General features: G+C 42.0%; 1 protein-coding gene across 1 annotated transcript in view; it reads left to right on the top strand.

The window, feature by feature from the left end:
* The window catches only part of SNCA (synuclein alpha), a 104,620-nt gene extending 94,982 nt beyond the window's left edge, over positions 1-9,638 (top strand). The window contains exons 5-6 of the mRNA XM_084627400.1: positions 4,015-4,104; positions 9,119-9,638. Coding sequence (XP_084483526.1) covers positions 4,015-4,104; positions 9,119-9,151 — 123 coding nt within the window. The 3' untranslated portion in view covers positions 9,152-9,638. The remainder of the gene's footprint in view (positions 1-4,014; positions 4,105-9,118) is intronic.
* The last annotated feature ends 14,411 nt before the right edge of the window (positions 9,639-24,049 follow it).

Raw genomic sequence — 24,049 nt, 5'->3', positions numbered from 1 at the left:
AGACAAAGCCTTCGAGCATAAGGCCTTTGAAACAGGGACTGTCTGCTAATCTGTTTGTACATTGCCCCATTCTTGGTTGGTCCTTAGACACTAGGGTAGTAAACAGGATTAATAATAATGAAAATAACTTACACACAGAGGGTATGAAAGTGGGGGCCTTGGTCATGCTGTTCTTGCAATACAGGGCTCCACGCTGAGCACAGGAGATCTGATGCCTTGAGCTTGTAGGCAGTGATGTGAGAATATGGTGCAAAGAGGAAGAGAAATTAAAGTTGAGAGAACAAAGAAGACCCACAGAGATTCATTTTAAGGATACATGCTGCTAAAGTTTGTATGACAATGAAATGCGTTAAGAATTCTATTGTAAAACGTGTGTCATTTGGAAGTGTTGTGTAGAGTTTTAGATACGTGACTCTCTTAAATCACAAAAGCGTGTGCTGCTAAACCCCATGCAGCACCGCAGCACTTTGATACTGTGTTCCTTTATTTCAAATAATTATAGGAAGAAAATTAATTATGAATTGAATAATAGATTATTTGAAATTAGTAAAAAGAAAAGGAGTACTTGTGGCACCTTAGAGACTAAATTGGTTAGTCTCTAAGGTGCCACAAGTACTCCTTTTCTTTTTGCGAATACAGACTAACACGGCTGTTACTCTGAAACCTTTGAAATTAGTGTGTTGGATTCTTAAGTGCACCAGAATGTTGCATTTCTCATGTTACACTTTAAAGAATTCCCAGGTAACATGCCCCCATTGGGTTCACTCCTGCTGTTTGGGTTACTGTGCCGAGTTAGACTCATCTTTGCTGACAATGAAGTTTAAAGTCCTATGCCTAGTTTCAGTTCCCTTTATGCATCTGTTCCAAGCAGCTGTGACAAACATGGGTATGGGGAGAAGGGGAAATCTCAGAGCCCAGATCTCGGAGTATTCGTGCCACCCTCCTTGTACCCAATGCTAATTTAGAGTTAAGATCTCTATCAAAAGACATTGAGAGAGAGAGAGAGATGAATCATGACGATAGGATACCGGGATATAGTGCCACTCATTTAATACATTAGTTCCAGAGGCAGCATTTCAGGGCCCGTTAGTCTCTAATCTGTATGAACCTGGGAAGATGTGTGTTTTGGTTTTAAATATAATTGGTTTTCCAGATTTTATCTGCAGCATGTATTGGCGTTAGCATGGCTGTCATATAAATCCTAGGCTATCAGTAATTGTCCCTTTAGATTGGTCCATGGGGTTTTATTTTTACATTAAACTCCATGCTGCAAGTCTAGAAATTGACTGAAAATACTTTTAAGTCAATTTCCTCTAAAGTCTATGTGAACTGATTTGATATCTATTTCAGGTTTATCAACAAGTGTAAATCAGCATAGCTGCATTGATTTAACAAGAACTATTTTACACCAGCTAAGATCTGGCTCTTCATATCAACCTCATTGTTATGTATTTTCAAATTAGGACCAATTTCTACAGTCCTTGCTCAGGCAAAACTCCAAATGAAAACCGATAAGAGTTATGCTTGAGCAAGAACTATGGGATTTGGCCCATATGGAATATGCATTCCTGGGAATATTCACTCTCTTTTAATTTATTGTAGATACTAAATAATAATATTTTCAATTATAGGGTTAGAATCCAACGCCTTTGAGACTGAGTTGCATCCATAAAAGGAGAGATTAATAAGACTGGGACTTTTCAGCTTGGAGAAGAGATGATTAAAGGGGGATATGACAGAGGTCAAGAAAATAAATAAGGAAATGTTATTTACCCCTTCTCATAATACAAGAACTAGGGGTCACCAAATTAATAGGCAGTAGATTTAAAACAAGCAAAAGGAAGTATTTCTTCAGACAACACAAAGTCAACCTGTGGAACTCTCTGCCAGAGGATGTTGTGAAGGCCAAGACTAACAGGGTTCAAAAATGAACTAGATACATTCATGGAGGATAGGTCCATCAATGGGTATTAGCCAGGATGGGCACGGATGGTGTCCCTAACCTCTGTTTGCCAGAAGTTGGGAATGGACCATAGGGGATGGATCACTTGATGATTACCTGTTCTGTTCATTCCCTCTGAAGCACCTGGCATTGGTCGCTGTCAGAAGACAGGATACTGGGCTAGATAGACGTTTGGTCTGACCCAGTATGGACATTCTTATGTTCTACTAATTCTAATGGAACTACTCATGGAGTAAGATTCTATTTAATATGCGTAAGAATATTAGAATCTGGTCCATAGTATCCTTAATTTTGTTCCATGTTCTAAAATTGAAAAAAAACCACAGTGCTGTGTATTTTGATATATGTCTTCCTTCTGACCAGATTGTTTCTATGTTTGCATGTACTGTGAACATGTTAGAACTGTTGTTAAGTGATGCTCATGTAAATAGGACTGGTTCATCAGTCTATACTATAATAGACTCATAGACATTAAGGTCAGAAGGGACCATTATGATCATCTAGTCTGACCTCCTGCACAGTGCAGGCCACAGAATCTCACCCACCCCACTCCTGCAATAAACCTCTCACCTATGTCTGAGCAATTGACGTCCTCAAATTGTGGTTTAAAGACTTCAAGGTGCAGAGAATCCTCCAGCAACTGACCCGTGCCCCACACTGCAGAGGAAGGCAAAAAAACCCCAGGGCCTCTTCCAATCTGCCCTGGAGGAAAATTCCTTCCTGACCCCAAATATGGCGATCATCTTATTGGAATAGCCATTTGCCTTATTTTTATCCGAAAGCCTCCCCTACTCTCGTGGCCCACTCCTGCAAATGTCGAAGCACATGAATAGTTTTACTCCCACAAATAGCTACACGGAAGTCAATGGGACTACTCGATTGACTAAAGTTATTCATAGGCAAAAGTGTTTCCAGGATTGGGCCCTTCCAGTGTAATCCTCAAAACAGCCTAATTTACTTGCTAATTTTGAGGTAGGTAAGTCCCCATGGTACTGGAAAGTTTCTCAGGGTGACTCCAGAAGCTGACACTGATGTCATTCCCATGAGGTGAGGGGTTTCTGGACACATTCCTGCGGGTGGAGGAGTATTGGGGAAGGCAGGGGTGAAGTCGCAACCCTCCAGCAATACAGGGGAATTCAGCAGTTCTTGTGGTATCTGCCATCACAGGTGCTGACTTTTGTCTTGGCTGGTGTGTGCATCTCTCCACCCGCTCCCACTGATGCTAGGGGCTTTGGGGGGAAGATGCCAAGTGGGGCTAGGGCATGGGCGGGGCCTCAGGGAAGAAGCAGAGCGTGGGCAGAGCCTCGTGGAGAAGAGGTTGAGCGGGGTTGGGGCCTTGGGGCAGAGCGCAGGTGGACTGGGGGCACGGCCCGGGCTCCAGGGTCTACAAAGAAGTAATCCAGAGCTGCAGGTGCTGAGTACCCCCTATATTTTTTTCGATGGGTGCTTGAGCCCCAAAGCACCCACAGAGTCAGTGCCTATGCGTGCCATGGTCATATGTTTGGAGAGTCAATGCCACCTTTAACTTGGCATCATGACTCTTTAATCTTTAATAAGATGTGCTGCCATTGGGTCCTGGACTGCTCTGTACTTACGACCAAACCTGGATAGAGGGCACAGAATTTGTAGACATGAATTACAAGGACAACATTAATTCCCATGGGGATTGTCTAAGGTCACTCCATGGGGCTGCCTGGAGATGATGCCACCTAGAGCTCCACCACCAACTGTCCAGGTCCCCTAGCCAAAATATCCCCACAAGCTGAACAGTATTCATAAAGGGACAGCTGGATGCTAACATGGAAGGGTGATGCTGCACTGGCTCCTCTTCCCCAGTCTCTGACAGTCTGGGATCCACTGTTTTGGGATTTCCACAGTTTTTGTTCTCCTGTTGTCAAGCAGCAGAGGGGATGATATGGCCCTTTGCCTTCACTAACCAACTACTCTCTCCTTAATGGAAAAAATAATACTGATATAGACATATTTTTCAAGGTGAATCGTAAAGAAACCCATGACCGCCTGTTGCTTTTCTCTCCTGTTTTAAACATTAGAATGAAGAAGGAATCTCGCAGGAAGGAATGATGGATAATACAGATATGCCAGTGGACCCAGATAATGAGGCTTATGAAATGCCTCCTGAGGTAACTCTTCCTTTGCTGTGCTCTCTGAATGTATGTGGCTAATGGACATCTGAGCATTTAGCACAGGGACTTTATGCCAAAGTGATCCAGGTGCAGAAATGTGATGATCATGATGATGATGACACTTACATGAATGCACAGAGGGTTGCTTCCCCTCTATGGGTGCCCAGTGGTTGAGAGGTTGCAAAGATGAGGCAGATCCATGACTCTAACCCCCTTCACCCCAGGCTGTGGAGCTGGCCAGCCATTCAGGGGTATATGAAGCTGCAGTATAGTAGCAGACATGCAGCCTCTGTGACTAGGATCTCAAGAAGTCTGAATGCATCCCTAAGGCAGCACACCCACCTGGGGCTCCACACCACCCATTGATTTGAGCCCAAATGGCACAATCAAGCCCCAGGAGAGGAGATTTGCATCAGATTCACGCTTGGCTGTAGGACTCTGTGCATAAGTGCTCTGTTATGTAATTAATAAGTAATAGTGAATCAGTACTCTTTCTCAAAAAGAAAAGGAGTACTCGTGGCACCTTAGAGACTAACCAATTTATTTGAGCATAAGCTTTTGTGAGCTACAGCTCACTTCATCGGATGCATCATGAAAGCTCATGCTCAAATAAATTGGTTAGTCTCTAAGGTGCCACAAGTCCTCCTTTTCTTTTTGTGGATACAGACTAACACGGCTGCTACTCTGAAACCAGTACCCTTTCTGTGTCATAAAGCCTGTCATGAGAATGAATGCCAACCCATTGTTTTGTGTAGCCAGCTGTCTTCAGCAGGAAACTGTCATGCATGGAAAATAAGAAATAAATCTTTAGGGCCAAATGTTGTCCTTGGAAACATGCAAACAGCGCCTAATGAAATTAACCGGAATTGCTCATTCATTGGAAGGTAAAGGGTGGCTTTTAGTATTGTGGCAGCGGGGTACCTGAAAGAAAGAGGGAAGCCCACGCAGTCTAACCAAACCCTTTTATTGCTGCCAGAACCCCTTCCTTCCCCCACAATAGTACCTCCCTAACCCAGTGCATATGTAGCACCACCTCTTGCATTTCTGATTTCCCTCACTCAGCTTCTCTCAAAACACAAAAAGAAAAGGAGGACTTGTGGCACCATAGAGACTAGCCAATTTATTTGAGCATAAGCTTTCATGAGCTACAGCTCATTGCATCACGAAAGCTTATGCTCAAATAAATTGGCTAGTCTCTAAGGTGCCACAAGTCCTCCTTTTCTTTTTGCGAATACAGATTAACACGGCTGCTACTCTGAAACCTCTCAAAACACAGTGTTACATTATTAAATATTTTCCTTGCAGTAATGCTATTTGAGAGAACAATTATACTTACACATGCATGTGCGTGCACGTACACACACACACACATTCTAGAATAATCCACAATAAATTCCCTTTTTCTTGTATTTGATAAGAGATGGGAGGAAATGATACCTTTGTCAATGTATGAGTTCAAGAAAAAAAAACCACATGTCTGTTCAGTGTCTTCTTTCAACAGTTTCCTAGTTTTGTGAATAACATTTTATAATATGCAGCAAATCACTGTTGCTCACTTTTGCTCAAGAAAGTGCAATCAAGAAAGTAAAATCTTTGTTCTCATAGTTTCCTTCCACTAATGCTGAATTACTTTGGTCCTACTATATACAATATTACTGCCATGCATGGGGTACCACCATGAGTAATCAGACTGGTTGTTTCACAGAATTTCCATGCATGGGCTTGATCATGAAAGGCCTGGAGCATCTAGGGTCTGATCCAGCAAAGTACTTAGACATATAATTAACTTTAAGCACTTGAGTAATTGGAATCAATGGGGCTACTCGTATGCTTATAATTAAGCATATGCTTAAGTGATTTATTGAGTCACTGTGAGTATCTGCAACTCCCACTGCATTGCAGAGTGCAATAGGAATTTCAGGTACCCAGGACCTCGAAAGGTCATAGAATATGAGGGTTGGAAGGGACCTCAAAGCAGGACCAATCCCCAACTAAATCATCCCAGCCAGGGCTTTGTCAAGCCTGACCTTAAAAACTTCTAAGGAAGGAGATTCCACCACCTCCCTAGGTAATGAATTCCAGTGTTTCACCACCCTCCTAGTGAAAAAGTTTTTCCTAATATCCAACCTAAACCTCCCCCACTGCAACTTGAGACAATTACTCCTCGTTCTGTCATCTGCTACCACTGAGAACAGTCTAGATCGATCCTCTTTGGAACCCCCTTTCAGGTAGTTGAAAGCAGCTATCAAATCCCCCCTCATTCTTTTCTTCTGCAGACTAAACAATCCCAGTTCCCTTAGCCTCTCCTCATAAGTCATGTGTTCCAGTCCCCTCATCATTTTTGTTGCCCTCCACTGGACTCTTTCCAATTTTTCCACATTCTTCTTGTAGTGTGGGGCCCAAAACTGGACACAGTACTCCAGATGAGGACTCACCAATGTCAAATAGAGGGGAACGATCACGTCCCTCGATCTGCTGGCAATGCCCCTACTTATACATCCCAAAATGCCATTGGCCTTCTTGGCAACAAGAGCAAACTGTTGATTCATATCCAGCTTCTTGTCCACTGTCACCCCTAGGTCTTTTTCTGAAGAACTGCTGCCGAGCCATTCGGTCCCTAGTCTGTAGCGGTGCATGGGATTCTTCCGTCCTAAGTGCAGGACTCTGCACTTGTCCTTGTTGAACCTCATCAGATTTCTTTTGGCCCAATTCTCTAATTTGTCGAGGGCCCACTGTATCCTATCCCTACCCTCCAGCATATCTACCTCTCCTCCCAGTTTAGTGTCATCTGCAAACTTGCTGAGGGTGCAATCCACACCATTCTCCAGATCATTTATGAAGATATTGAACAAAACCGGCCCGAGGACTGACCCTTGGGGCACTCCACTTGATACCGGCTGCCAACTAGACATGGAGCCATTGATCACTACCCATTGATCCTGACAATCTAGCCAGCTTTCTATCTACCTTATAGTCCATTCATCCAGCCCATACTTCTTTAACTTGCTGGCAAGAATACTGTGGGAGACTGTGTGAAAAGCTTTGCTAAAGTCAAGGAACAACACGTCCACTGCTTTCCCCTCATCCACAGAGCCAGTTATCTCATCATAGAAGGCAATTGGATTAGTCAGGCATGACTTGCCCTTGGTGAATCCATGCTGACTGTTCCTGATCACTTTCCTCTCCTCCAAGTGCTTCAGAATTGATTCTGGCAGGCCTGTAGTTCCCAGGATCCTCCTCCTTCCTTTTTTTAAAGATGGGCACTACATTAGCCTTTTTCCAGTCGTCCGGGACTTCCCCCGATCGCCATGAGTTTTCAAAGATAATGGCCAATGGCTCTGCAATCACATCCGCCAACTCCTTTAGCACTCTCGGATGCAGCGCATCCAGCCCCATAGACTTGTGCTCGTCCAGCTTTTCTAAATAGTCCCGAACCACTTCTTTCTCCACAGAGGGCTGGTCACCTCCTCCCCATGCTGTGCTGCCCAGTGCAGTAGTCTGGGAGCTGACCTTGTTCGTGACGACAGAGGCAAAAAAAGCATTGAGTACATTAGCTTTTTCCACATCCTCTGTCACTAGGTTGCCTCCCTCATTCAGTAAGAGGCTCACACTTTCCTTGACTTTCTTCTTGTTGCTAACACTTCTTGTTACTCTTAACATCTCTTGCTAGCTGCAACTCCAGATGTGATTTGGCCTTCCTGATTTCACTCCTGCATGCCCGAGCAATATTTTTATACTCATCCCTGGTCATTTGTCCAATCTTCCACTTCTTGTAAGCTTCTTTTTTGTGTTTAAGATCAGCAAGGATTTCACTGTTAAGCCAAGCTGGTTGCCTGCCATATTTACTATTTTTTCTACACATCAGGATGGTTTGTCCCTGTAACCTCAAAAAGGATTCTTTAAATTACAGCCAACTCTCTTGGACTCCTTTCTCCCTCATAGTAACAGCCGTGTTAGTCTATATTCGCAAAAAGAAAAGGAGTACTTCTGTGCCACAAGTACTCCTTTTCTTTTTCCCCCTCATGTTATTCTCCCAGGGGATCCTGCCCATCAGTTCCCTGAGGGAGTCAAAGTCTGCTTTTCTGAAGTCCAGGGTCTGTATTCTGCTGCTCTCCTTTCTTCCCTGTGTCAGGATCCTGAACATCCTGTGTCATGCCCAATTACTGTAACTGGATATATCTTGGTAAAGGAATAATAATTTTAAGTCCACAAATGTAGTAATTGCCACTAAGAGCCTGATCCAATTCCCACTGAAGTCAGTGGAAAGTCTCCCATTTAGCTCAGTACAAATTGGATCAGGTCCCAAATGAATATGAAAGATATGGCTGAAAATAGTTAATTCACTATTGATTGTGAAAATATTTTAAGCGTACAGTCTATTTAGCTGCCATGACATTTCAGGCGTATAGCTTTTCACAGTAAACTTTTTTAAAGCAGTTTTCTGTCCTAGGTACTGATCCTTCCAATACAAACTCATGTACGTAATTTGTAAGCATATGAATTATCCCATTGATTTCAGTGAGACTACTCCATTAATTTAAAGTAAAGTGCACACCTAAATGCTTTCCTAGATCAAGGATTAAGATTGATGATATGTTGCCACTGAAATGAGCGTCAGTGAAGCTTTTCCTTCAATAAATTACAGGAATACATAAGGATGGCTTATGCGCATGTTATACACAGAAATGTGATTTTTCTCTTTGCCCATTAGTTCTCTTGGGAATTCTCTGGATATCAAAAGCTGTAAGTAATCTTAGCCATTGATACGTAAGGTGAATGGCAAATTAATCTCACGGGAAGTCTAATTAATCTGTAAATACCTTTCTCTTGTAAATTAAGTATTTGGAAAACATGTTAAAGTAATGCCAACCAAATAAAGATAAATAGCCAGATTGTGTTCTAAATAAAATCAGTGGCCTTTTCTCCATGGACTCCAATGGGAATAGAATTGGGCCTAAAATGAGATTTTTCCCTTAATGTTTCCAATTTTGATTTTTGCTCTCCTCAATAGGAAGAGTATCAAGATTATGAACCTGAAGCATGAAAATGTCTTCCCTCTTTCTATCTTCTGAAATCTACTAACAAAGATGTCCTGTCCTGTACAAGTGCTGAGTTCCAATGTGCCCAGTTGTAAATTTTTTTTTTATTATTATTTTTATTACAGTTTTTAACAGTGTATTCTGAAGTCTTCTATCAGCAATGATTCGAGTGTCTGGGTCTGCACCCAGCTTTCATTTCAGTGATTCCCTCCCACTGAAATGAAACAACAGGGTGGCAGGGGCATTGTCGTGCTGTGGATATTGTGGCTTCAAGTTTTAAAAGTATAAAAAAAACATTAAAAAACCACCTAAGTGTCTATTACTTATTTCTAAAGCTGTACATGTTTTCTTGCTAGATTGTCAGTAGCTTGGTATTGTTTCTGATACAAGGATTTTTTTTGTTTCATATTATTGCTCTGTCTCGGGGTTAACTTATTGTGAGAATTGCTTATACATATTATATATATATAAAGTAATTGAGCATGAACTATGCACCTATAAATATTAACAACATTTTTATTGTTTTGTGATGTGTTTTATTAATGTATGTCTGTAAATAACGGTGTTCAACTGCAGCAAATAAAATGTAATTCACTAAAAAATGAACTTTCATATTGGTGGTGATTTACAGCACACTCTTTCCTTTCTAAGAGTATATGTTAAATAATTCAGGATAAGTATCTCATTGTGAAGGAGTTGCAGCGAAAAAAAAATTACACTCGGAGCAGTATAAAAGATGGGAGGATGAATTATACACCAGCTGAAGATATGGCCCTCTATGTTTGTGGGTGTGGTTTATTCAATAAAAGTTTACAAAATAGATGTTTTGACAGTGACAATAAATTCAGTCATAAAGAATCAAGAAACAAAAGAGGTCGTCAACAATGAAATGCAGCAGTTTATCAGGAAATTGTAAGAACCTATGAAGAATCATCATCTCGAGGTAGTTAAAATACCAAGATATGGAGAAACCAGCTGAGTGATGGATTGGTTGCACTGTATTTGTGTCAGGTAAAATTTGACTATAATTTGTTTTCCCAAAAATAGACCCATTGTGTGGTTACTGTTTTACAGCACTGAATTTTAGTTCTTAATTAAAGCTAAGTATCTCTCTATTCACTGTGCTGACTGGATACATTTCTCTGGAGTGTGATATGTAGATATAAAGAGACATTTCAATTCTTTCCCTTGTTATTCAGGCTACTCTTTTATCCTTGGATTCAAGTTTCACCTCTAACCTGCACGACAGTACTTTTTTAATCTACATTTTTATGATGCATATTGTCACAAGTAGGATTTTTACCTTTCCTCAGACCCTCTCTTTTCAATAAAACCTTGCTCGTATATAATGCTTTTCATGTGTAGATCTTAATGCAGGTAAATATCATTATCCCCATTTTGCAGATGAGGAGACTGGCACAGAAAGGTGATGTGACTTGCCCAAGGTCACAGAGTAGGTCAGTAGCAGAGTTAAAAATAGAACCCAAGTCTCCTGAGTCCTGATCCAGTGTCCTATCTGCCAGGCAACACTAATCATTTCTCTGGCATTGGCATGCCCAGAATTGAACGTAAAATTCCTGGGATGGTCTCACTAGAATTGTGTGCAGGGAGACTTGATGTGAGGTCTCTGCAGTCAAAAAAAAAACCAACAAAACCCCAACAAAAAAAAAAAAAACAACACGGGCATTTTGGTTTCATTTTGCATTGCAACCTTACATTTAATTTCCTCTCTGCTATCACTCCTAGATCTCTTTTACCAGTGCTGCATTGCTAAATAAATGTTTGAAATGAGAGAGAGCTGGAATAGAGGACTTTTTTTAAAATGGCATTAAAATTTTTTCTCAATCATTTTTCATCTACAGTAATATTCTTTACTGAAACCTCAGAATTTAAAAGTCAGAAAAAGTAATAATTTAGCTCCTGGTCTGCAGCTCACAAATGTCAATTTGTGGGATGGGGTTTACTCAACTGTCTTCACTGGGCTTTGGCTCAGGACCTAAATCATACTCAAAATGTTTAATAAAATCTCTTATTTATCCACTGGATCAGGGATTCCCAGACATATTCATAGTATGAACTGCAACACAATAGAGTATCTTAGACTAGACACCTACATTCCCATTGAAAGTCCTTTTTCCTTCCCCTTAGCCATTGCATAACATCGGCAGGGCAACTACAGCAATTGCGTCAATGGAAAATTGATATCAGAAGAATGTTTAATGTAAATTTTATAATTATGAATGTCGATTTAAGCTCCTTTAATTGTGGTTTGGCAGATGGAAGCGAATGAGAAGATCCAGCACCATGGAGCCATGCTGACAAACACATACTCCATGGCCCACCAATGGGCAACAGTTTGAGAACGGTTGCACTTGGGCTGAGATTGACAAAGCTACCTTGGGGAATCAGATGCCTAATTCCGTAGAAAGCTTTGAAAATGTCATACATTTCTGAGTGTCTTCTCTTTCCTGCACCTCAGATATGGGGTAGTCTTAGTTTTTCTGAGTCAGGAAATCAAAGTGAATTATTGAGGGAAGATATGCCCAGCTGTTGGGAGCCATAGGACAGGATCGTGAAAAATACGAACTATATAAATTCATCCCTGAGATGGGCCAGACCACGGTGCCTCTCAGACTTAATTCTTTTCTTTCTAGGGTAACGTCAGCAAATCATTCATGGTATAACAACATTTTTAATGTACTACAGGGGATATCTTTGGTTCATGTACCTCTTGAAAACATGCTCTCAGATGGCCTGAAAGGCCCATAAGTTCTCACTGTTGCGATGGCAACACAGTGTGATCCAGTCATATAGCACTGTGCTGCATTTTAATTAGCTTCCTCTCGGGCTGCCTTACCGTCTTTTTCAGGTACGCTAAATGCCAATTTGTCTTATTTCCTGCAGTGCAATGAAAACAAATGTGTGGGCTGCAAATGTCAGAACTGAGTTAGACCTTGGTAAAGCGAGATCTAAACAAATATTACTGTAACATCATCTTAAAAACAGTCTGCCCTGTATATTTTTAAAAAAGGCAGTACAATTGTGATACTGTTTGCTTAAGCGATGTCTGCTGGCGAACAGTGTACAGTTTAAAGTGAGTAGAAAGTAAAAGCTCTTTTCCTTGACTTAGGAGTCTGATTTCCAGGTTATCAAGGGAACTGAAAGCAATACTCTATCCTCCGATTAAATAATCAATAACTAATCTCTCCATATTCCATTTTTCTAGGGAAAACAGTGTGATGCTTTTTCCCTATTTTGACCGCCTTAATTGCTGTTTTAATGACTCCAAAATAGACTCATTAATTGCTTTTATATCTGTAAATCATGGCGTCATTAAGATTTGCTCTACATGCTTTTGATGCAATGGTTTTGAGAAAACTGTATTTGCCAAAGGGAAAAATGCAAGAAATGACCATCGCAAAATAACCAACTGAGACTTCAGCCAGAACATTCCCTCTAGACATTAATATGAGGTTAGAGTAAATTGTACGCTATCTGGAAAAATAACTTGCATAGGATTAACACTCCTCAGGATGTACTTGTGTCAAGGTTCCTCCCCCACTCTGAACTCTAGGGTACAGATGTGGGGACCTGCATGAAAAACCTCCTAAGCTTATCTTTACCAGCTTAGGTCAAAACTTCCCCAAGGTACAAAATATTCCACCCGTTGTCCTTGGACTGGCCGCTACCACCACCAAACTAATAATGGTTACTGGGGAAGAGCTGTTTGGACACGTCCTTCCCCCCAAAATACTTCCCAAAACCTTGCACCCCACTTCCTGGACAAGGTTTGGTAAAAAGCCTCACCAATTTGCCTAGGTGACTACAGACCCAGACCCTTGGATCTTCAGAACAATGAACAATCCTCCCAACACTTGCACCCCCCCCTTTCCTGGGAAATGTTGGATAAAAAGCCTCACCAATTTGCATAGGTGACCACAGACCCAAACCCTTGGATCTGAGAACAATGAAAAAGCATTCAGTTTTCTTACCAGAAGACTTTTAATAAAAATAGAAGTAAATAGAAATAAAGAAATCCCCCCTGTAAAATCAGGATGGTAGATATCTTACAGGGTAATTAGATTCAAAAACATAGAGAACCCCTCTAGGCAAAACCTTAAGTTACAAAAAAGATACACAGACAGAAATAGTTATTCTATTCAGCACAATCCTTTTCTCAGCCATTTAAAGAAATCATAATCTAACATATACCTAGCTAGATTACTTACTAAAAGTTCTAAGACTCCATTCCTGGTCTATCTCCGGCAGAAACCAGCATATAGACAGACACACAGACCCTTTGTTTCTCTCCCTCCTCCCAGCTTTTGAAAGTATCTTGTCTCCTCATTGGTCATTTTGGTCAGGTGCCAGCGAGGTTACCTTTAGCTTCTTAACCCTTTACAGGTGAGAGGAGCTTTTCCCTGGCCAGGAGGGATTTCAAAGGGGTTTACCCTTCCCTTTATATTTATGACAACTTGTTTTCCTCACTGGGACATGCATGTGCTTTCCTGGGGTTCTTTGCTCCTTGACTCACCTCCACATTGCATTTTCCTATCTTTCACTCTTTCGCTCTGGCAAACCTGATAGCAAACCCAGAAGTTTCCTGACAAGCAGGGAAACACTTTGGGTTATGTTCATCCCTGGCTTAACCACAGCGATGAATGGAGCCCAATGACTTGGATATCAAAGTGTAATTCTCAAATACAGAGCATCAAGAATGGAGGCTACTGCCGCCAAAGGCTTTGCTAAGTGCTACTTGCTGAGTTGCTGGAGCCCATCTTGAAGTGCAGTTGTGGACAGTATCTTGGTCTTGCCGACAGGTATCCATAAAATATTTATGCATCACACAATGTTATCTGGGTACTCTGGGACCTGATCCAAAGCCCAGTTACAGTCAAAACTCCCGTGGACTTCAACGGCCTTTGAAATGGGCCTCATCTGAGTGACTTCTATAGCACCCATAACATGATACCTAAGCTCTTCTCAGGCAAAGCAAATCAACATGGTGAGGTCCCAGTGGATTTCAAAAGAGTTTTCCTGGTCTTCTCTCCATTCTGGTAAGGCAGGAACTGTTGGGGGGGATTTTTTTTGTTTTGTTTTTTAGATACCATTTGTCTAGGTCGTATCTTCATCAATCGTGGAATGTTTTGGCAGGGCTGAGACTGAAGCCTATGACTTTAGAGAATTTTAAGTCAAAATGTGTGGTATGAGTCATCGTTCCAGCCTCTTTTATATTGACCAGTTGGCCCACTGCTGAGGGAATATGCCAGGGACCTGATTCAAAGTCAATGGGAGGTTTTCCATTGAATTCAGTGGGCTTTGGATCAGACCCAAATTCTTCCCCCTTTAGAATGCAGAGGGAAAGTGCGGATGGTAGAAGTTCAGTACATCAGGCTCCTTAAAGGGAGCCAGCCCTGATGGTGGGGCCAGCTCTTCAGCTGATGCACATTGGCACAACATCATGGACTTCAGTTGACCTGCACCCATTTACACCAGCTAAGGCTCAGTGTGAGCTACGTTTAGCATGACAAAACCTCTTCCATCCGCATGGAACCTGCTGCTGCTAGAACGTGGGAGGATCAATCCTTTCAGCACTGTAAATGTCATTCCCAGATGTACCATAACTCAGATGTAGAGCTGGAAAGCACAGCAAGGAACTTTTTGCCCTATACTGCTTTATGTGCCTGAAGAGAACAGCTTCATCCCCAAAGAAGGCAGCCCTAAGTGGCTGCTTAAGAAAATGGATATCATTGGGTGAATTTTCAATAATCCACTCCTTTTCTTTTTCTTCCACTCTAAAATATAATGTGAGATGAAGGGTCATCTTTTGGTTAAAGCACTGAACTGGGACTCAGGAAATCTGGGTTTGATTGCCGGCTCTGACAGACTGCTGGGTGACCTTGGGCAAGTCCTCTGGCCCTCAGTTTCCATCTATAATATGGAGTTAATACTTCCTTTGTGTATCTTGTCTAATTAGAGTCTAAGTTCTCCAGGGCAAGGACAATCTCACTCTGTGTCAGTTTGTCAAATGTCTAGCTCGATAGAGCTCTGATCTCAAATGGAGCTCTCTATGCTACTGTAATACAAATAAAAAATAAATATATGCCCAAGATGTGAGTCACATGTGAAAAGATTGAATGCTGCTCTCATTTATACTGCTGTGAATCAGGCCTAAGTACATTAATTTCAACAGTCACTCCTGAATTACCAGTGCAATCGAGAAGATTTAGCCTTTAATAGCTCCATGTTTGTTTCTTCGCAGTGTTTGTCCTATTCTTAATCTGTATTTGATGGTTCACTTTTTTTAAAATTTAGTTACTTCAATATAAAGAAGGGGTGCAACCATCACACACTCAGAATGAGCATTTTTAAACTGCTTAAAATCAGCCATAAGCCTTTTGGCAACAAGCCTGACGTTCGTTGTATAATTCAAAAAAGGGCTTCTTTGATCTAAAAAAAATCTAGCAGATGGAGAAGCAGCAGGCAGAGCCACAGAAGAGATTGCCAGAAGGTAATTAACGAGATAGGTATCAGCAGACCCAGTTTCCTATCGTGTTAAGGGAGGTTCTTTAGAAACGGATTCTTCAGTGGAAACACAAAGGTGGACTTTGTCCTTTCCATGAACGTTAAAACCTATCTATATGCCAGACTCTAGAAACAGCCAGTATCTGTGCAGTATATTTCTCTGGAAAGGGAGTGAGAATGATGCCTGGTTTGTTTGGTCTGTCTTATCCATAGGAGATTTATTTGAAAAAGAGCATGGCATCTACTCATTTCCATTACTTGCATAAGATCTTTGCTAAAGGATATGTTGTCGATTGGCAGTACTGACCTCATTAATAATGTTGGAATATTCTGACACTTCTGCCCTCAATTTCTCTTCCATTCTTTTCCCTCTCCTCACTGCCCAGTTTCCTTTTCACTGGAATGCATTGGTCCAGGTGAAGTGCTCTAAAATATTGTGAGGAGGCTGTAGCAGGGTCTGGAGAGCCCATGAGGGAACAGGCAAGGAGACAGCTATCTCTCTGAGCAGAGCAAAGCAAAGACCACAGCTCATGCCCTCCTCCAAAACCACGGAGGATCCCATGGCTGCACAAATGCTATACGTGGGGTGGTAGGATCTAAGAACTACACAGCACAATTGCATCGCAGAAGCTGTATTTTACAGGGATTTGAGTGGGGTCAATATGGGTATTAGGAAGGCAAAGGAGGAGGTTAGAGTGTCCAAGATTGGAGATAAGAGCCTGGGCAAGATCTCTGTCAGGGCAGGGAAAAAAGGATAGGTGCCCCCCTCCTTACACTGCACTAACTCCCTGTGTCCATTACCTGGGGGAGGCACATGGCTCTGTACCACTTAGCAATTCCCCTAGACACATGTAATCCCCAAGCAGCCACTTAAACTCAATGTAGGGATGTTTGCTCAACCAGAGCACTGCAAAGTAGCCTTTGTATACCAGAGTATTTGCTCTATTATTTTCCGTTTCTTTCTCTATTTTCCCTCTCCCCACCAGCTCTCTGCACAACATGAACAGACCGCAAAAGTATATTTGAGAGAATATGACAGGTTACATATACACACTCTATATCAGTAGCACTGAAGAGGACTGTATAATGCAAATATGAATACAATGCTGTATTGTCCAACTTGTTTTATTCATACACAATGAAATGATAAACCACCTAAAATATTTAAAAACCAAAATGGATGGTCAGCAAATGTTAGCATTTGGTAAGATTTAATCTACCATCCAGTGAAGCCACCCTTAAGTCATCCTGATGATCAGTGTTAGACAAATACTTGCAAGTAGCAACCCTAACTCAAAAGACAAAACCTTTATGTTGAACTGCTGGGGGTAAATTTTGTTTGTTTATGGTGCAAGTGTAAAGAACAGTCGTTTATAAATGCTATGTAATGAGGTCAAAATAAAATCTTATCTCACTTCCCTAACTAAGTGGCAATTTTAACTGGCAGGGGAGATGTGGCAATTTCTTCGAGGCACTTTTGCATCTTGAAGACCCGCTACTCAGTTTGCACTGGGGCTATGTAACAAAACCGAAATAAACAAAAGCTCAACTTTTCATTTATCACCTAAAAACACCCTGATCAAGTATTGCACAAAAAGCATCACATTTCATCTGAATAACTGGATGTTCTTAGTGTGAATGAAATGAAGATAAATTCAACAACCTTTAATTTTCTTTTTCATTCTCAGTCTTATGAAAACCCAGCAAAATCTCAGGCTGTTATGTGTGTGAGATAGGTGGTGATCTTGCAGTGCAGAAAATGGAAAGAGTTCCTTTTCCAATATATTAATGCATTTCTTGGACAGATGGGTTTCTTCACTGCAGACACCTGGTTTCCTCCCCCACCCCACTCCCATTATATTTGAGTTCTTTAGTGTCTACATGTTTATAATTTTGGTTTATTGTTGGGTGCACCAGCTGGAGAGTTGCAGGAACTTTTTGAAAACATGGTTGTGCAGAGTTCATGAAGTCTGGAAGTATTACTTCTCTGATTTTCAGAAATGTTCTATATGTTAGTAAGTATGTGTCCAGTAACACACACAGTTTTAAATATCTTCATGAGGACAAACCCTCTGGAAAAGTTGTCTGTCTTCCTAATTGTCCTTCTTTTATCTTTTCCCATGAGATTGTTGCATGCTTTTCAGAGCACTCTATTTTTACAGGTAGGTCAGGTCCTAAACATTTCTGTAGTGACATACTTGTGTGTGTGTTTACAGATACGTTCAACCCAGTGGACATCAACTACCATTATGTATGATGTTTGCAGTAATTATAGTAATTGTGGTATTTCTTAGAATGTGGAATTGTCACAAATATTTAACGCAATAAATGTTTAGGTTTAGGGAGTGTTTTGCCAATATAACTGCACCGACAGTCGGTGCATGGCTATGATGGTCAGGGATCACCTCTCTTCCCATCCCTGACTGACAGTGATGACAGCAAAAGTTTGCAGTGTAGATATGGCTTTGTGCACAGAGTAGCCTTTGACTTTCATGAGGCTTTGACTTTTTGAGCATGACTTTCAATGGGACTTAAGGTACCAAATCTCTAGGTGTATGTTTACCCTTCAGGTTGAGGTGTGATTGCAGCACAGCTAAAATAGAAACATAGACACAGCAGCACGGCCTGTATAAGCACAGCAAGGATCCCAGGTATGGTCATGCATGGCTAGTTCATCCTGAAGCCCATGCCATGGCATCTGCACTGCTATCTTTCGTGTGGGAATGTTGGGCTAGCACAGTTAGCGTTTAGGGTATGTCTACACTGCAATCAGGTGATTGCAGTACATGTAGACACACTCAACCTAGATTTAGTATAGCTAGCTTGGGTATGGATCGCAGTGCACCTGTGGCAGCTTGGGCGTGGGCTGTAGAAGTCTGCCTAGAATCTTGGGTAATTACCTGGGCAGCTAGCCCATGCTGAAGTATGTGCTGCTGTGACTTCACTGCTATATTAGTATCTGGGCTAGCTAGAATAAGCTACCTCAGCTATGTCTCCACGTGCTGCAATTACAGCCCCTGATTGCAGTGCAACTATAGCCTGAGTCCCTTTTGCAAAATATTCACACGCTTTTTCATATTATAGCTGCTCCTGAAGTTCCTATTTGTGACAGCCATGAAAGGATTAACTTGCGAAAGACAGCTCTTTGAAGTCGTTTGATACAGCATTGTACCCTAATCAACCAGCCAGTGCAAGTTAGTGCTGATGAAACCAGAGTGAGGCTGATTGCTCCTTTATGGGAGATGGGTAAAGCTGAAGAAGGGAACTTGGGGTTGGCTGAACAGAGAGGAGGAAGGGTGAGGGGGTTGTGATGTGTGGAAAGCAGGGAGAAAGTGTACCTCACTTTTGGCAACTTGCTTTGTTTGTGGTCTGTCGTTAGCTGGTTGTCTTATCTTTTAGATTGTAAGTGCTAGGCAGGAACTATCTTCAATTCTGTGACTATGTAATACCTAGCACTATGGGGCATTTAGGCATGGCTGGAATATAAAGGATAAATAATGAGAATGATACATGGTGGTTCTCAGGTGGAGTTTCACCAGGTAGGTGTATTGTCACTAGATACCCTGCTGGAGGATGTTGTGGATGGAGTTTTGTAGGGGACCAGAACTCTCTCTCCAGCTCCTGCAGTGTGGTTAAGCAATTCTTAAACTGTTATTTGTCTCATGTGCCTCCAGGCTCCTAATTACTGTGTCTGTAAACAAAAAGCAGGTGTTGCAACCCTACATAAGATGTAAATTTACTTAATTGCAGAAACGTTTATCATCACTGAAGGCAAGTTACCTGAAATGCCTCCCATTCATTGCTGCATTTCCAGAGGCAGCTTTCCTCTACTGACTAGCAGAGGCTCATCCTCCAGAAAACATGCTGACATACCACAAGGTTGTTCCCGGCCCTGATCAGGTGTGCAAAGATGGGAAGAGGGCACAATGAACTCTCTCTCAGACACACTCCTATGCATGGGCTGGAACAATGACAGCCCTGAACCGAAGTCTGTGTGAGGCCTGCACAGACTCCTTTGGCCAATAAAATGAGGTGGACAGAGGAGAATACATGCTGCATTGTTACAAAGGGTTGCAGAGCTGCCGTGGATTCTAGAGCCCTGGGAGGCATTGTGTTTCCTTGAGTGCCTGCAGTAGTGGTATACCCAGGACTGGCCTGGATAGGTTGACTCCTTAGTGGGCTTTAGGTCAAGGGACTGGTGGCAGCTATAGGACATTTTAAAACAATTGGTAAGTTCAGCTTCTGCTCCAACATAGCTTCGTTAGATGACAAACAGCCTCGTACAACCTTGTTTGCTGAATCTGGAGCTGGACAATTCCAGAATCTACCATTTACTCAGTGTCACTATGGACAAGTCATCTCACCTCTGACTGTTTTCCCCCTGTGAAACGGGGATGGTAACACTCGTTAAGTGCTCTGACATCAACAAATAAAAGTATCATTTTTGTTGGTATTGAAGCAGGACCTAAGTGGGTGTTTAGGCCGATCTGCCTATTCGCATTCCTAGACTCTTTGCACTTGGGAGGAAGGGAGCAATAAAGAACTGGGTACAGATGTTTTGCTGTTTCCATGGTTTGCCTTTTTTTAAAGATCCGTTCACACTTTTCATACTTTTTTTAAAACTAAAGTTGAATGGCTATACTCCTTAAGGAAAGCACAAAAAATATGTGGAATGAAAGAAGAGGACTAAGTAAAGTCAACTGAGCTTGCAACTGCCAAATTTAAAGAGCAAGACAACACGCTGAGCTATGTTATGTAGGTGTTTTGTTGATGGAGTTCTATCTATATCCTCTCATGGAAGGCTGACTTTAAAAAAATCATAACCTCAAGGTTTCTGAGATCCCCATTTGTCATTCTACTTGAGGCAAATAGAACAGAGGACAAGGCCCCAGTTATGCTGGGTGGAGACAGACTAATAATTTGAGCTGTGCAAATAGAGCAAAAATATTTTCCTGGAATTTTTTTTTTTATAAAATACAAACGTTAATTTGTGCAATACAAAATCATTTGGCTCTTTTCATGCCCTTTTAATTCACTTTTGAGTTTACTGGGGCAGGAATGTTAATCCAAGCACTGAATTTAAGTGCAGATTCCAGAACATTTGCTGAAGGTAAATGTTTGGGTTTTTTTAATTACAAGTGATCGCCAAGGAAGCATGGTTCTAAGAGTTATGTTCATGCAATTAAGGAAATGAAACATGTCATCCATTGTGCAGCCATTCAAATCAGCTCATTTGTATACTGAATACTCACAATGAATACTTGCAAACCAACGACAGGGCAAGAATTATTTGGTGAATAGCTTTGAAAAGTGAATGCACATGAGAAAAATCAGACTGTTCATGGCCACATCAACACACAAAAAGTGAAATTCAGTGAATAAGTTGTTCATTAAATGAATCTCTCAATTCTTTAATGTAATTTCACACAAGAGGGCTGACTGGCTATTCTATTGTCAAGCATTACTGTTTTCGAACTATGTTTACAACTGTTTGGTGCACAGATGTAATTTTGATCTGTTGTAATGAAGAGGCTTGGCTGGTTCACTTTGTTACAGTGGGTCCAATGTACAACTTGATTGACTGACTGACTATCAAAGGAACCAATGACTCCTGTTCTCAGAGATGCACATGTCTTTTAACAATCCTCCCAGGGATCCAGGCACATAGAATCATAGAATCATAGAAGGTTAGGGTTGGAAGGGACCTCAGGAGGTCATCTAGTCCAACCCCCTGCTTGAAAGCAGGACCATAACTGCACTAAAACTAGTACTGCAACTCATATTAACTTTTACTACTGCTAGCTAAGAGAGAGTGGTGGTTACACAACCTTTTTGCAAATGGAAAAAACAATAAGTGAAGTTGGGCATAGGGGCTGGGCCTTTTAAGGTCTGTCTACACTGCAATTAGACACCTATGGCTGGTCTGTGTCAGCTGGCTTGGGCTCGCAGGGCTCAGGTTACAGGTCTGTTTAACTGCAGGGTAGATGCTCAGGCTCAGGCTGACGCCTGACTCTGGGACTCCACAAAGCTCTGGAGGGTCCCAGAGCCCAGGAACTACCCTGAGCCCCAACATCTACAAACAGCCCTGCAGCGTGAGCCCCATAAGTCCAAGTCAACTGACACAGACCAATTGTGATATTGAATTGCAGTGTAGACATCCTGGCACCAGAGACTGTCAGGGTATGTTTGGATGTTAGAGAATACTGTGGGTATCCCCCCACTCCCTTGAATTATTCCATGGCTCACATTCATGGTGACAGCCTTCCAAATTGGTTCTAGAATGACAATACAACAAGGGCTCCCATTACTGGCAAGTAGTCTCACTCTTCGAGCTCCTGGTTCAGTAACCATACCATTTTTCTCTTCAGGCTTATCGCCTCATCTTACCTCAGCCTTTTAGATCTTGCTGACAAAATCAATAGAGCTTGTGGTAAGATTAAAGGGGAGAAAAGCACCTTGTTAGAATGTCAGCCAGGGGGTTTAACTGCAATTATCAGATCTCCCCTTTTCTGTGACATCAATAATAAGAATTCTGATTCTGACATTCATTATAAACAGCAAGGGACTAGAGGACTGATTGCCACTACACGTCTGTCATTCCATGAGAATTTTTTTTAGCACGGAAACAGGTTCTCCTGTTAAAATGGTTTTGTACCAATCTAACTTCATTTAATTCATTGCCGTTATTCTCGCTTCATACTGGTGTGACTGAGATGAGAATCAGGTACACCATTCATTTCTTTGAACTTTTATCTAAAAGAACAAGCACTTATTTGTTTTGTTAGTGAGGGTTGTCACACAAGCAAAAAGCAAATTTGAATGGTGAGTGAACATGATTTTGGTACTTACAAGGACTGTAATGTAAGAAGTCGCCATAAAGAATATAGCAAAGCATGCCATGTACAAAAATATATCACTGCTTACACTTAAAGCCTGATCCTTCATTATGTGCACCCCTGAAATGCCACTGAAGTCATTTAGAAGATTTGAGTGCACAGAAAATTGTGTCTTTTTGAAATGCAGTGACCTAAAATTGGTTTCTATTCTTAATGCTTAAGTTTAAATTGCTATTATGCTGTGAAGATGTTTGTTATTGGTATTATGTTAGTAGATAAAACTCCAGGCAACTGCAGTGGATACCTCATTAACTTGAATGACTGAGAAGAAACAAAACAATATAGGTACAGAGCAGAAAGACCTGTAACATTAGGGCTTTTTCCATCTATGACTCCAGTTACTTCTCCAAACCTAATCATTTTGCTTCAGTTATTATTTATTGTATTATGGTAGCAGCCGAAGTCCTCATTTAGGACCGTGGCCCCATTGTATTAGCTGCTGTAAATATCCAGGTGACAGCCAGACACTGCCCCCAAAAGTGTGCAGTCTTATAAACTAGACTTTCTCCTTGTTTACAGTGGTAAGGGAGATAAGGATCAAGCCCATGTCCCTTCTATGTCTTAAGGCATCTACAAGATTGTGGGTACCATGCTACTCCACCAGCAGTGACTAGTCCTATGCTACAATGGTCACTCTTACAAATTTGCCTGCTGCCTTTGATAACTAAGTGAAAACACGCTATATTCCCTTCAATGACTTTAGGTAAGGATAGGTAATAATGCAAACAGAGCCTGATCCTAAAGTTATTGAAGTCGATGGAAGACTCCCAACAGTTTCAATGAGCTTTGGACCAGGCCTTGTGATAGGATGTTCACCCCACACCCAGAGAAGAAGCAGTTAATAGAGTGCTGCTGGGCCTGCCACATCCTCTCCCAAAAAGGAACAATGGAGATGCATCCTCCAAGCAGCCTAGGGTGGCTGCACAGGAGGCAGCCAACTGGAAGGAGGCTGCACACCGCAGCCAATCAGGGCCCAGAGGGCTCACATAAAAGGAGCTGCAGGTCAGAGACAGTAAGTTGCTCTGGGGAGTCCATGGAGTGACCACTGTGTCCCTCGCAGGCTGAAAGAAAGCTAGCACATGGAGAGGTCAGTTGCTGCCAGGGAATAAGCAACTGAGTGCCCTGAGGCAAGGGTAAAGAAGGTGCTGGGCCCATGGGGAAGTGACTCTGGGGATTGCAGCAGCGGTGAGAGGAACTAGAGGTGCAGCAGCAGGCTGCTATCCACAGGGTCTCTGGGCTGGGACCTGGAGTAGTGGGTGAGCCCCAGTTTCCCCACACACACACACTTGCCACTGGGGAAGTGGCATGTTTATTGGACTGAGACACTAACCCCTGGAAGGGTGGGGGAACATGGATGGTGACACAGCCGGAGGGTTGAGTCACAAAGAGGACTCTGCGGTTCCTAAGGTGGCAGGCAGATGCAGAGATGGCGTGATAGTGTGCAAGCTGTGGACAGGGAGTGTTGGCCTTGAGCTAATCCCC

This window comes from Lepidochelys olivacea (genome assembly GCF_965140295.1).
Source record: "Lepidochelys olivacea isolate rLepOli2 genome assembly, chromosome: 4".
NCBI lineage: Eukaryota > Metazoa > Chordata > Testudines > Cheloniidae > Lepidochelys > Lepidochelys olivacea.
The sequence above is the reverse complement of the archived record's forward strand: the minus strand, read 5'-3'. Positions and strand labels throughout refer to the sequence as shown.